General features: G+C 43.7%; 1 long non-coding RNA gene and 1 gene segment (V, D, J or C); one reads left to right on the top strand and one right to left on the bottom strand.

Annotated features, from left to right (window-relative positions):
- Positions 1 to 8,837: 8,837 nt before the first annotated feature.
- LOC127159639 (uncharacterized) lies at positions 8,838 to 12,962 on the bottom strand. The gene is made up of 4 exons (XR_007826507.1): positions 12,796 to 12,962; positions 12,472 to 12,643; positions 9,511 to 9,569; positions 8,838 to 9,353 (listed from the first exon to the last, which is right to left on the bottom strand). It is a non-coding gene; the product is annotated as an uncharacterized LOC127159639 (long non-coding RNA).
- On the top strand, positions 12,011 to 12,736 carry LOC127159637 (Ig heavy chain V region 914-like). The segment is given in 2 exon segments: positions 12,011 to 12,315; positions 12,402 to 12,736. Coding segments are annotated over 2 exon segments (366 nt in total).
- Positions 12,963 to 13,456: the final 494 nt, after the last annotated feature.

The raw sequence follows: 13,456 nt of genomic DNA, 5'->3' as shown, positions 1-13,456 counted from the left end.
GCTGTACAAAAACTATGTGTACTAGTTGTGGTGGTGACCCACTCATAAGAATGAACTTAAATACATGAAAATATAACACTGCAATCTTGTGTTTACAGACTCAACCAAGTTGTTATTCTTAGGGCATATTACATTATAAGTTTCCGTCCTTCTGTCTGTCCTTAAATTACATCATCCCCAAACACTGTCACAAAAGAGTAATTTTGAATTAATAAATTTGCATAAGGGCACCTTATGACAGGCTGTAGGAGGAGGTTTGGAGTGGCTGGTGTAGCGTTTAGCGGGGATGAAATTGGGATGTAGCAGACTATGCCACCCTATTACAGGAAACTAGAAAATTACTCAACAGAAGCACACAGGTTCGCTAGTGTAAGAAAGGGCCCAAGACGTGGATATCAAAACGATACAAAACTTTATTCAATCCAACTAAAAGAAACTGCATAGCATTGGTTTAAACACAATTCACACACTTGTGTACAATAAGCAGGAAGCAAGGTTTACCAAGGGCTCCTATAGCACAGATTGTACCACCAAGTGCACAAATCTCACCATACACATATAGACACATCATTGGATAAAGCACACAAAAAGGCATGGAGACTAATAAATAACCGTACCCACTATTGATCCCACTACACTGGCATATGTCTCAGATGATGGCAAAAAAGCCAAACAAACAGAAATTGTCTCAGGTTATGTATGTAACCCCGGTTCCCCGAAGGGAACGAGACGCTGCGTCGAAAAGCTTTGGGAACGCCTTCAGCGTGACCGCGCTCTGAATCACGTGTGCAATCAGACCAATGAAAGAACGAAACGTCATAGGCGGGTGACGTCACTGACCAGGAAGCATAAAAGCACGTGCGCCAGAACGAGCGTCAGCTTCCAGGAGAGAAGCAGCGCTCGCAGGGACGCAGGAGGATGGCTACGAGACGCGGCGTCTCGTTCCCTTCGGGGAACCGGGGTTACCAACGTAACCTGAGACGTTCCCCTTCAGGAACTCGAGCCGCGTCGAAACGCTTTGGGAACGAGATGCCCACGCTGCCAGACCCCAGTCCCTGCCTAGGATGTGCTAGAAACAAGGACAGAGGAACCAGGCGAGACCCGCAGGTCAAGTTCATAAAACCTCACAAAGGTCAAAGGTGTGGACCATCCCGCAGCGTTACAAATATCTTGCATGGGAACCCCAGCAAGAAAAGCTTTGGAGGCAGCCATGCTCCGGGTAGAGTGAGCTCTGACCCCTAGAGGAGGAGGAAGGTCAGAGGCCTCATAAGCGGAACAAATAGCGTCCACTATCCAGCGACTTAGAGTTTGCTTGGAAGCAGGGAGGCCCCTCTTAGGGGGGCCATAACAGACAAACAACTGGTCTGACTTTCTCCACCTGGCAGCTCTGTGGACGTATGCATCCAGTGCTCACACCGGACACATACAATTACGCTTCTGCTGGTCAGCGTCCCGAAAGGGAGGGGGACAAAAGGCCTGAAGTACGACAGGCCGTGGTGTCGAGGAGGGGACCTTAGGGACATAACCCGGACGAGGGTAAAGGAAAGCTTTAGAAAGGCCTGGAGCAAAATCCAGGAAGGAAGGGGCCACAGAGAGGGCCTGAAGATCCCCAACTCTCTTAAGGGAGGAAAGTGCTAGAAGAAGGACAGTTTTTATAGTAAGAAATCTGTCAGAAATTTCCTCGACAGGCTCAAAGGGAGGCCTGCAGAGAGCCTCTAACACCACCGACAGGTCCCAGGTAGGGACACGAGGTCGTACCGGAGGCCTCAGCCTCAAAGCACCGCGGAGGAAATGTGTAACAAGGGGGTCCTTTCCCACGGAAAGACCACCAAGAGGGGCGTGGTAGGCCGCAATGGCCGCCACGTAGACCTTCAAGGTGGAGTGGGATAACCCTGCAGACAGCCGGCCCTGCAGGAACTCCAGCACTGAACCAACTGGGCAGTTAACTGGGTCTTGCTGGCGGCGTCCGCACCAAGAAGTGAAAAGTTTCCACTTCAAGGCGTACAGTTTCCTCGTGGAGGATGCTCTAGATTGGAGGATGGTCTCAACAACCTCGGTTGAGAGACCGGAAGCTAAGAGGTGTGCCCCCTCAGAGGCCACACCCAAAGCTTCCACAGCTCCGGCCGGGGGTGAAGGATGGAGCCCCCTGCCTGTGAGAGGAGATCTCTCCTGACGGGAATCTCCCAGGGAGAGCCGTCGAGGAGAGAAATCAGGTCCGAGAACCATACTCGGCCCGGCCAGAACGGGGCTACTAGAAGAAGGGACACCCCGTCCCGGCGCACTCTCTCTAGAACTCCCGGGAGCAGAGCGATCGGGGGAAAAGCGTACAGACGTAGCCTCGGCCACGTCTGCACCAGGGCATCCAGCCCCAGGGGAGCTGGATGAACTAGAGAGCACCAGAGGGGACATTGCGTGTTCTCCCTCGTGGCAAAAAGGTCCACCTGGGCTGGACCAAACACTCTCCAGATCTGCTTCACCACCTCAGGGTGAAGCATCCATTCCCCGGGCCTCGGCCCCTGTCTCGACAGGATGTCTGCTCCCAAGTTGAGATGCCCAGGAACATAAACTGCTCTCAGCGAGATGAGTTTGTCCTGGGACCACACAAGGATCTGGTGCGCCAGCTTGTACAAGGGGCGCGAACGCAGACCTCCCTGGTGGTTGATGTACGAGACCACCGAGGTGTTGTCGGTGCGGACCAACACATGGCGGTCTCTTAGGTCCGGGAGAAAGTGTTTCAGAGCCCAAAACACGGCCAGCATCTCCAGGCAATTTATGTGCCACGTGAGTTGGCGACCGCTCCACAGACCGCGGGCAGGGTGGCCATCCATGACCGCTCCCCAACCGGTGAGGGACGCGTCCGTCGCTAGCGTTACGCGGCGACAAGGAGCTCCCAGCACCGGGCCCTGAGACAAGAACCAAGGCTCCCTCCACATGTCCAGGGCACGTAGGCAGCGCCGCGTGACCCTGATCATGAGAAGTGGGTTTCCCCTCGGGGAGAACCCCTTGGTCTTGAGCCACCACTGTAGGGGTCTCATGTACAGCAGGCCAAAAGGTATCACGTTGGACGCTGCTGCCATCAGACCCAGCAGTTGCTGGAACTGCTTCACAGTGAGTGACCGGCCTTCCTTCACTTTCTTGACTGCAGTGAGGATCGACTCGATCCGAGCAGGAGACAAACGTGCCTGCATCGTGGTCGAATCCCACACCACGCCCAGATAAGTGGTCCTCTGTAATGGAGAAAGCACACTTTTCTTGGCGTTCAGTCTCAACCCCAGTGCCTTCATGTGAGCGAGAACGACATCTCGATGCCGAACTGCCACCATCTCCGACTGGGCTAGGATCAGCCAGTCGTCGATGTAGTTGAGTATGCGGATGCCCTGGAGTCGCAGAGGAGCCAGAGCTGCATCCACACACTTCGTAAAAGTGCGGGGGGAGAGTGCTAGGCCGAACAGAAGAACCCGATATTGGTAAGCTTCGCCCCTGAAAGCAAACCTCAGGAACTTCCTGTGTTGAGGAAGGATGGAGACATGAAAATATGCGTCTTTTAGATCTATCGTGACAAACCAGTCCTCGGACCTGATCTGAGACACGACTTGCTTGATGGTGAGCATCTTGAACTTCAGTCGCTTGACTGAGCGGTTCAGCAGACGCAGATCTAAAATGGGACGCAGGCCCCCATCCTTCTTCGGAACAATGAAGTACCGGCTGTAGAACCCGGACTCTCTTTCGTGAGGAGGGACCACCTCAATGGCCTCCTTCCTCAGGAGAGTAGCTACTTCCTGTTCCATTACCAGACCCTGCTCGGGGCCCACCAGCGTGGGAGAGACCCCGTTGAACGGCGGAGGTGGTGCGCCGAACTGAATGCGATAACCTCGCTCTACAGTATGCAGGACCCAAGCAGACACATTGGGCAGTAGTTTCCACGCTGCCAAATGATCTACTAAGGGAACCAGCCTCTCGAGGCTGGCCTCTGGTGTTATGTGGGCCGCTGGAACGGTGTCCTGAAACGGTTGCCCAGCAGGAAGCACCTGAACCAGCGGTCCCAGAGACCCCCGTGGGGGTGGCGAGCTCCCCAGCCCCGCTACGTTGCCGGGCGGGAAAAACTGGGGTGAATGCTCGCTGGAGACCGCTGCGCCCTGAAGCACCGGCAGGGTTGGCAGAACGATCTCCTGAGGGCACAGGGGGGACCCGGACACCGAATACTGCGGTGCGACCCGTTTCCCCCGGATGGGGCTGCCCTCGGCGGTCCCGACCCGTCAGGACCGCTTGGTCGAGGACCTCTTCGACTGAAGCACGACCCTCAGATCGGGCTTAGCCTGGGAGGTCCTCGACCTAGAGCGTTTGACCACTCGCTCTCGATGGGGAGGAGTGCGAGTGGCCACGCTCTGCTTTTGAGCTTCCCTGTGTGAGGAGCTGGTAGACGGCCGGGGCTGCTCCGTCGCAGTAGCCCCGTGAGCTGGATGGCGGCGAGGGAGGAACCGCTGAAACGCCGCCGCTTGCTTACGCGCCTCCTGGTATCTGTCGACGACGGCATTGACGGCGTCGCCGAACAGACCAGCAGGCGAAAGCGGGGCGTCTAAGAGGAAGACCCTGTCCTTCTCTTTCATGTCGGACAGGGTCAACCAAAGATGTCTCTCCGCGGCCACAAGGGCTGCCATAGACCGCCCAATAGCATGGGCGGTCTCCTTAGTGGCGCGGAGAGACAAATCAGCGGTCCTCCTCAGCTCGGAGATATCACTGTCCTTTATCTCCTCGCCTTCATCCAACTCTTTTAGCAGGTTAGCCTGGTACACCTGTAACACCGACATGGTGTGCAGACACGCACCAGCCTGACCCGCAGCCGTGTACCCCTTGCCCACCAGCGCTGAGGTGACTCGCAGCGGCTTGGAGGGCAAGACCGGAGCCTTCAGAGACGATGCAGACTCGGGGGACAGATAGCTCGCGAGCGTCTGTTCCACCCGAGGCATCGCTCTGTACCCTCGCTCATCCAACCCCGCCACATACCCGTAGTTATACGAGGCAGGGATGAACAAGCGGGACGAGAAGGCTGAATTCCATGATCTCGACACCTCAGTGTGGAGATCAGGAAAAAAGGGAAGGCTCCGGCGTGCTGGAGGTGGTCGAGACCGCAGAAACCTCTCGTCCAGTTTACTTTTCTGCGGTTCGACTAATGGCTACCGCCATTACCGCCCGAGTCACCACCTCCAGCAGCTCCTCATACTGGGGAAACTGAGGTGCTGCAGCCTCATCCACACTCACCACGTCAACCTCCAGGAAGATATGGGGAGTGTGGAGGCCGACCCCCAGGGGGGGAAGAAACCGCAGCGCGGGCTTCCGATCCCGAGGGCCGGGCAGCGGATCTGGTGGGTGAGGCAGGAGATAGGGGGTCACCCGTCTCCATACCCTCCACCAGATCCAGTTGCGAACCCCACGAGTGCAGCCGCCGCTCCGCCTCGGTTGAGCAACCAAAAGGAGACAGCACAGACACAACACAGAGCGCTGCTGAAAGACAGAAGCTGACGCTCGTTCTGGCGCACATGCTTTTATGCTTCCTGGTCAGTGACGTCACCCGCCTATGACATTTCGTTCTTTCATTGGTCTGATTGCACACGTGATTCAGAGCGCGGTCACGCTGAAGGCGTTCCCAAAGCGTTTCGACGCAGCTCGAGTTCCTGAAGGGGAAACAAGATGACTATTCTGAAATGAGTTGAAATTGTGCAATTTGACAATACATTGTGTAGCAGAGTAAGGTATAGCCCTGGTATGATGGGCTGGTGTCACTTAAACAGGTAAACCTATCAGTGTTTGTACTTAATTGTGATTGGTCAGTTGTGTACCTTTCATGAGCCAATGAGTGCCCGTGTTGCGAGTAGATAAAAGGGAGGTGTTTGGATTGGGATGCATCATCCCTGATACTGCTCCTATGTGACGTGGCATTTTGATTGAGGGCTAGCAGTTGGGTTATCCTCCTGTCTTTTGTGCACTTGCTGTTGGCCAGTGCTCAGGTTAGTTCCTGATTTAAAAAGGTCTTTTGTCTGTTAAATAGAGAGGCTTATTACTTTGTTTGTTTTTATTCATGAGCGTGCAAGTGGCTGTAACCTTGTGTGGTGAGCGACCATGTGTATTGCAGCATTGTTCTCTTGGTATGTATGACGAGAGGTTTGTTTTGTTTGTTTTGTTTTGTTTTGTTTTGTTTTGTTTTATAAGAGTTTTTATGAATAACTGTCTCTGTTTAATGTCTGGCAGGGTTGACGGCACGCCCAGGGGTTTCCAATGATACCAGTTGAAGCCTAACAAACGTCAAACAATGTGACTGCACTGCTGCTCTGTTTTTTTTTGTTTTTTTTTTCGTTTGTTTGTTTGTTTTTTGTTTTGTTTTGTTTTGTTATAGTTGTAACTGTTTTGTCTGTAACTTATTTCGGTCTATTTTGATATGTGTTTTTATTTTGGTTAGCATCACTGGCACAGGATTGCACTGATCCAAGGCTAAGTTTTGTAACCTGGCTCATTTTGGCCATTTTGTTTTTCTCCTTGGTGCCAGTGGCTGTGTTTGTTTGTGATTTGGCGGTTTGTATAATCTGTCATTACGTTGATTTCTGATTGTGTGTGTGTGTGCGCGTGTGTGGATTCGGGTCCTCAAAGTGAGAGGGGTTGGCTATGGTACCCTGTGGTGTGTCTAAATGGAGTGCTGTGTTTAATATATAATATAATATAATATAATATAATATAATATAATATTATATATATATATATATATATATATATATATATGTGTGTGTGTGTGTGTGTGTGTGTATGTGACCCTGGACCACAAAACCTGTCTTAAGTCGCTGGGGTATATTTGTAGCAATAGCCAAAAATTCATTGTATGGGTCAAAATTATTGATTTTTCTTTTATGCCAAAAATCATTAGGAAATTAAGTAAAGATCATGTTTCATGAAGATACTTTGTAAAATTCCTACTATAAATATATCAAAACTTAATTTTTGATTAGTAATATGCATTAGTAAGAGCTTCATTTGGACAACTTTAAAGGTGATTTTCTCAATATTTTGATTTTTTTTGCACCCTCAGATTCCATATATTCAAATAGTCGTATCTTGGCCAAATATTGTCCTATCCCAACATCAATGGAAAGCTTGTATATTCAGCTTTCAGATGATGTATAAAGCTTAGTTTCGAAAAACTGACCCTTATTACTGGTTTTGTGGTCCAGGGTCATATATATATATATATATATATATATATTGTGAAGTATTGTATTGATTTTCTGTTCTTTTATTAATTGTTTGTTTGAATAAAGTGATTCTTGTTGATTTTTAGCTTCATCCACCCTGTCTTTGGCAATGAATCTGTGTGCTCTTGCAAGGGCTGTTGTTCCCGGTGTATTCCGGGTGGCGTAGTCAACAATATTATTTATTTATTTATTTATTTTTGTAACTTCCTATCCCTGATCACCTCTGCCACAATTGTGTAGGGTCAAAGTTTAAACCCGAATCCCCTTAGACAATGCTGAATCTCTTGAATATCTCAACTTGCAGTTTTTAAAAAAAAAAAACAAAAAAAAAACAAACAAAAAAAAAAACTATGAAGTACTTGTTTTACCGTTTAATCATAGTAAAATATCACAACATTTTTAGTGGCTAATATTTTAGTGGCTTTAGTTTTAGTGTTCGTAACATATTACAAGATCACTGCCATGATAATGGATGCCCAGAAATAACTTTAAACCTCTCTGTCCACCATGTCACTAGCCTTTAGCTGGACCTCAAAATGCCACATCAAAGAATCAGTCCCTCATATCAGCTATCACAACTACAACTACAGCCTGAAATATTCACTATTATTAGTAATACTTAGAAAGAAAAAAAAAAAAACATTGCTGAGAAATACTTAAAGAGGGTGATTTAATGCAATTTGAAACATATTATTGCAGGCACAGATAATGTACAGTGTATCAGAAAACCTCTATATTGCCCTACAAAAAAAAAAAAAAAAAAAAAAAAAAATCTGATTCAAAGAAAACAGGGTGTGAATAGCACTTCAGATCAATCAGAATTCAATCAAAATTTTTTTTTTAATTTTCCCATGCAGTTCCAGTGTTTCTATAGGCTACTTAACACATTTTACAGTTGTAGGGCAGATACAGTATATGCAAATGTCATGATTGAGTGTCACTCAAACTCTCAAAGGACTGTGTTATAAACTGGATCCTCAGTTTGTGTTTGTGTTCTGCTGCAGTGCAGATAAATATATTTTTGTTTCTCTTGATTTGACAGTTTAGGATCATAATGGAAATGTTACAGTATGGAGTTCTGCTGATGACTTTGTCAGGTGAAAATTATTTCACTTCTCCAGACTGTTGTCACTTAATTGTCTAAATCATCTAACATATTTAGATTCTGTGGTGAAAAAGCCTGGAGAATCAGTGACTCTGTCCTGCACTGTGTCTGGATTCTAAATGAGCAGCAACTGGATGGGCTGGATCTGTCAGAAACCAGGGAAAGGACTGGAGTGGACTGGATATATAGATACTGCCACTGTCACTCAGTCTCACTCAGTTTTCGCTCAGTCTCTACAGGGCCAGTTCTCCATCACCAAAGAGACCAGAAAAAACATGTTGTATTTAGAGGTGAAAAGCCTGAAGACACTGCTGTTTATTACTGTGCACGAGAGTCACAGTTACACAAAAGACTGCAGGGCTGAACAAAAACTATTCATGCATCAGATCACTGTAGCAACTTACTAAATTATATTGATTTAATTTTTTTTTTATTAAAAACATTTTAAAACTTTCTCATAAACAGTTTCTCAAATAAATTAAGGTCTGAATTAAGGTACATCATAAAGATCATAGATTCAAAGCAAAGTCATTTTTTTACATACATATATTTATTTACCCTCAGCATGGCTTTGTGACAACAACAACCTGAAATTGGAAAAGTGCTGATCTGTGTTTGCTGTTCTACTACAACCTGTTAAAGCTCTACAACTTTATCAAAGACCCTTACCCACTTTCTCATGAACAAAACACAATATCACATCCGTTTGAAGAAACTGGTTGCACACACATGCCTGCAGTGAGAAAAAAATCACATTTATTTACCAAAGTACAATGTTATTCCATATCAATAGGTGGAACTATTGTCCATGAAATGAAACTCAATGGACTCAAGCACCAGGGACTCCACTGGTTTTGCTAATGTAACGTTTTTATGCAAATTAATTGATGTCTGTTTCATATTTAAACACTGTTGAGTGGAGGACTCATCACCAGTTCAGCCTTCATATAAACCATGTTCACTTCATTTCTCTTGCTGTTGCTGACTGCTGTGTCTTGTAAGTAAATTCCCTGCGTAAAGAAAGAACAGTTTTCCAGGTGTAAATAAATACATGTTCATAATTCTGTTTTGAATGTTGTGTTTATCCACAGGTATTGACTGTCAGGTTGTGCTCACACAGTCTGAACAGTCAGTAGTTGTGTCTCCAGGTGGTTCCTACAAACTGACCTGTGCCTGCAGTGGGTTTTCAGTTAGTGGCACTAACATGTATTGGATCCGTCAAGCACCTGGAAAAGGACTTGAATGGATTATTTATTATTATTCAGATTCATATAAGAGCTCAGCTCAGTCAGTGCAGGTCAGATTCACAGCATCTAAGGACAGCTCTAATCTCTATCTGCACATGAATCAGCTGAAGACTGAAGACACTGCAGTGTATTACTGTGCAAGAGATACACTGTGAAAACACAAATACAGGCAGCTGTTCAAAAACTCATCATGGGAAATGAAATTGACATGTCTGAGTTACGCAAGCTCTAAAGTAACATAAAGCCCATCTGAGGTGTTTACTATATGCAAAAAATGTAATTAAAATTGAATTACAATAAAACATTAATTACTCTTTTCACACTTGCTTTTCAGTAAATCTATACAGACTAGTCTACAGTATGTTTCAGTATGAAGTATAATCTGTACAGTTTATTCAGTATTTTAAATTTCTCTTATAGTAATAATGAACTAGAATTTTTTTTCTTGTAGCATTTCTACTTAGTAATTTCATTAACTCTACATGGGTACTGTCACAGTGGAGACCATTAAAAAAAACAGTGATATGATTTACTGAATAATTTAACTATTAAACATCATCACCGCAATATGATGCAACAATTGTAGATTCCTGTCTTCCTTTCTGAGCTACAAACTGGATTGCTGAAAATGACTGAACAGTTGGTGAATCTCCATTACCAATGAATCTTTCAACCAACTTCAGGCCCCACTTTGCCACGTTGGGTCAATATTAAAAAAAAAAAAAAAAAAATTCTTTGCATGTTCTTGAGCTTACACTTCACATAATTGGCCGGTTGGTGGCACTTGGGCTTCATTTAACCAACAATGATAGTGTCATCAAACGGTGTGCCAAAATCCGGTACGTAAACAGAGTTAATGAAACACTACTTAATGTAACTTCTTCTATTTTAGCAGTTTTAGGTTTAATAAATAAAAATAAAGGAAAAATAAATAAATAATAATAATAATAATAATAATAATTAATAATAATTAATAATAATAATAACAGAAACAGAAAACAATAGTGGATATGTAGTTTTTTACCGACCAGGAAGATATCACTTCACATTATCCAATGAATTTGAGCTTGTTTAAGACAAACACAGTCTATAGCAACACAATGACAACTATGTCTCAGAGTGACAGATATAAGTAAAAATATTTTTTTTTTGTTTTGAGCAGTTTGTTACTGTTTTATACACATTGTCATAATAATTATAATTCAAATGCATTTTGCTTTATTTACCACAATATTATTGTTGATAATTGTTGAGAAAGGGCACTTTTAGTTAATTTTGGTAAAAGGGCAGGGGTTTGAGCCCCCAAAACACCCCCCTCTGAACGTACCTGAACAAAAGTAAACCGATAAAGTAATATAACATTTCTCAGTTATTAAAATATAAGTAAAGACTTATTTCCTATTACTATTCCATTACTATTATTATTCCAACTACTGTAATAAAGCTCAGATGCAAATGATTTTGTGGGAAGGGTCAGTGTCTCCCAGACTCCTGAAAGACTGTGTTATAAGCTGAACTTTCAGTCAGTGTGTGTGTCCAGTGACTAAAACAGCTGCAGTGTAACCTATCACTGTTTTACTGTGGTAATGGAGATGCTACTGTATGGACTCATACTGATGATTATTTCATGTGAGAAACTCCCATTTGTTCTGTGCTATTGTTGTAATTTCACTGTTCTAAATCATCTAACATTATTTGTTGCATGTTTTTCAGCTGTTAGTGGTCAGTCTTTGACCTCCTCAGATTCTGTGATGAAAAAGTCTGGAGAATCAGTGACTCTGTCCTGCACTGTGTCTGGATTCCCAGTAGGCAGCAATTTCATGCACTGGATCCGTCAGAAACCAGGGAGAGGACTGGAGTGGATCGGGCGTATTGACCCTGGCACTGGCACTATTTTTGCTCAGTCTCTACTGGGCCAGTTCTCCATCACCAAAGACACCAGCAAAAACATGCTGTATTTAGAGTTGAAAAGCCTGAAGACACAGCTGTTTATTACTGTGCACGAGATTCACAGTAAGACAAAACACAGCAAAAACTACTGATTTTTGAGGGTCAGAGAATATGTTTCAGCACACTTCACTTTTTGTTAACTTTAGTTAATTGAGTGTTTTAGTAATTGATGTAAACTTGAATAAATCAAGAATACATTGAATTATTATTATTTTTATTTTATTTCTATTTTATTTAATTCATGCTAGAATAAAACATTCACAAATAACAGTTCATTTGAGCTCTATAACATTCCACTGTGAACCTTCACAGTCAGCAAGTTAAATGTTCAGCACATTAGTAAATATCTTTAAATGATGATCTTTCAAACAGGGTTTAATTCTAACCAGTGCATAATCAATCATAATTAGGAAAGGCTATATAAACATTTTTGCAAAAATTCATAATTATTTACTTGTAACAAGCATAGTTTGGTTTCATTTTCACTGTATTCTGGTCCTGCTTTCTGTTCCTGTGTTACCTTGTTAGTTTTCTTAGTTAGGTCGTTACAGATGGTTACAGAGGTTAATAAGGTCATGGAAGATGTAGACGTACCTTTGGAGGGCACCCTATGCAAACCTACTTTTCCTTGCCCTCTTTAAAAAGCCTCCACTCTATTCATTTCTAGACACAAAACTTGTTTGTGACTTTGATACATCAGCTTCCTCTTTTCATAACATGACAATGGATATTGTGTCTAAACTGGGTTTGATCTTCATGTTTGCTCTCACAGAATGTAAGAGGCTCCTGAAAACCTGTTAATAATCAGATTTATTCATGTGTACTGTTGTAAATGTTAATGTTGAACTGTTTGTTTTTCAGTCTGTTGGTGTCAAACACTGACTGAGTCTGAGTCAGTGGTCATTAAACCTGGAGGATCTCACAGACTTACCTGTACATTCTCTGGATTTAGTAGTGACCCGCACTTGGCCTGGATCAGACAGGCTGCAGGAGGAGGTCTGGAGTGGCTGGCATACATCTCTAATAGTGGTGGTACATACTACTCTCAGTCTGTTCAGGGACGCTTCACCATCTCCAGAGACAACAGCAAGAAACAGATGTATCTGCAGATGAATAATATGAAGAATGAAGACACTGCTGTATATTATTGTGCAAGAGAGACACAGTGATGAATACAGCTACAGCACTGCACAAAAACTAAGTCCAATAATCAGAAAATAAGCTATTTTATTTTTTTTGCTTGTATTTACTCAACTGCAACCCACTAAAAGTCTCCAACATCACAAATTAAATGTTGCTGTTTACATTATCTCACAGATAACAAATGACTTCTTGTATACCACGCTGGAATAATTGTAATGTTAAATCAATAAAAGGAACATTATACTGTCACATTTATATTCGGATCTGCTTAGTTTTGTTCCTTGTTTGACCTAATTTCCACTAGTTTGTTACCTTAGCTACTCATTAATTTGATTGATTAGTGTCTGCACCTGTCTTTGGTTTGTTTAATTGTATTTAAACCCTGTGTTTTCTTCTGTTCATTGTCAGTTTGTGTTGTGTGTAACTCAGTTATTCTGTTCTGTTCATGTTTTGAGTTTGTATAAATACAACTAAATTGCTGTGCTTAGATCCTCACCTCATCCTTATTTCCAACCGTTTTGTGACATTCCCAACTATGACCAAATACCCTCTTTATAGTGAGTATTGTAAAAGAGTTCAAACAAACAAAAACTACAAAAACTAAAAAAAAAAAAAAAAACAAGAACAGGAGTGTGTTAACATAAGAGAAAGTTGTACTAAATATTACATCAGTGAAATGCATCAAATTGTTTCATTATAATCTGTTTGATAATGACATTATAATTGTGTTTGCAATTTTTTCAGAACAGAGACCAAACTAGTTTATATTTTTG

Source organism: Labeo rohita, unplaced genomic scaffold (assembly GCF_022985175.1).
Source record: "Labeo rohita strain BAU-BD-2019 unplaced genomic scaffold, IGBB_LRoh.1.0 scaffold_239, whole genome shotgun sequence".
NCBI classification, from domain to species: domain Eukaryota; kingdom Metazoa; phylum Chordata; class Actinopteri; order Cypriniformes; family Cyprinidae; genus Labeo; species Labeo rohita.
The sequence above is the reverse complement of the archived record's forward strand: the minus strand, read 5'-3'. Positions and strand labels throughout refer to the sequence as shown.